The sequence below is a fragment of the Hipposideros armiger genome, unplaced genomic scaffold, assembly GCF_001890085.2.
Source record: "Hipposideros armiger isolate ML-2016 unplaced genomic scaffold, ASM189008v1 scaffold_734, whole genome shotgun sequence".
Lineage (NCBI taxonomy): Eukaryota > Metazoa > Chordata > Mammalia > Chiroptera > Hipposideridae > Hipposideros > Hipposideros armiger.
Window position 1 is genome coordinate 1,061,712 of NW_017732084.1, and position 1,078 is coordinate 1,062,789.

Genomic DNA, 1,078 nt, shown 5'->3' on the forward strand with positions numbered 1-1,078 from the left:
GGGTGGATCTGGTGTGGCGGTGGCACTGGGAACGAAATGTCCCTCTTTCCCTAGATGCGAAGGCCTCTTGGTTTGCCCCTCCAGCCCCTTGTGCATCCTGGCAGCCCTCACCACCAACCGCCCACACTGTCACCACCGCCACAGGAAGAAGGAGTGACAGAGAACCTGCCGGCAGAACCCGTCCTTCAGGACAAGCTCTCGTCGCATTCCCCAGACGCTTCTCAGCAGCCCACTGCGGACCAGTCACTGCCCCCTGCTCACCCTCATCTCAAGACCCACGTAGGTGACTCAGCTTCAGACCGTGTACAGTTTCTCCGGCAAATCTATAGTGAGAGCTGCATGGGACTGGGTGCTGTCCCTGTGAAGAGGTGTAGTCGGGTGCAGAACCTCCGTGGTGACCTAAGTGACCGGCATGCAGTCACACCGTTGGGGGCCCTGTCTGCAGGCAGACGTGCCAGGCCCCCACCTGCTGCCGCCCCATCAGCCAGTAGCCTTGGACACTTGGCATCCTTCTGAGCCTTCGCTTCTCTCCCCGTAAAAATGTACAGACATCAGCTCAAAGGGTTGTTTCCAGGAGTAAATGAGACAGTGTTTCTAACGTGGCCTAACCTCAGAGCCTCACTGCTCCTGTTAGAACTGTCTGTGCTGAAAGGAACGAAAGACCTGATTTCATCTGGGGGTTATTGGCTTCTGTAACTAGACACTTAGAAGATCGTGTGGGTTTCAGGGTCGCTATGACTCGATATTGTCATCAGAAGCCTGGTTTCTTGTCTTTCGAATCTGTTTTCTGTGGCTCCGAGTCACTCTCGGGCCGGCCACTGTCACCTGGCCTTCAGCCTCAGGTCTACACTGTACCATCCAAGGGGAGAGCATGTCCCATTCTAAGCAAGAGTCCCCAAGTTAACCCTGAGTAAGAAGGGCCTCAGTCACATGCCAGTCTCTAAGGCGATGACAGGACCAAAGGAGGGCAACGTGCCGACTGGCCTGTTAGGACCTCCCTCCTCGGAGCCCCTGCTGACATGCGTGGCTGTGTGGCCAGTGGGCTGTGGAGAGGACAGCAGGGTGCCAGGTGGACACA

General features: G+C 56.7%; 1 protein-coding gene across 1 annotated transcript in view; it reads left to right on the forward strand.

The window, feature by feature from the left end:
* The window catches only part of LOC109373558 (centrosomal protein of 104 kDa-like), a gene marked incomplete at its 3' end in the record, with an annotated part of 8,552 nt that overhangs the window by 6,259 nt on the left and 1,215 nt on the right, over positions 1–1,078 (forward strand). The window contains exon 3 of the mRNA XM_019627484.1: positions 55–279. Coding sequence (XP_019483029.1) covers positions 55–279 — 225 coding nt within the window. The remainder of the gene's footprint in view (positions 1–54; positions 280–1,078) is intronic.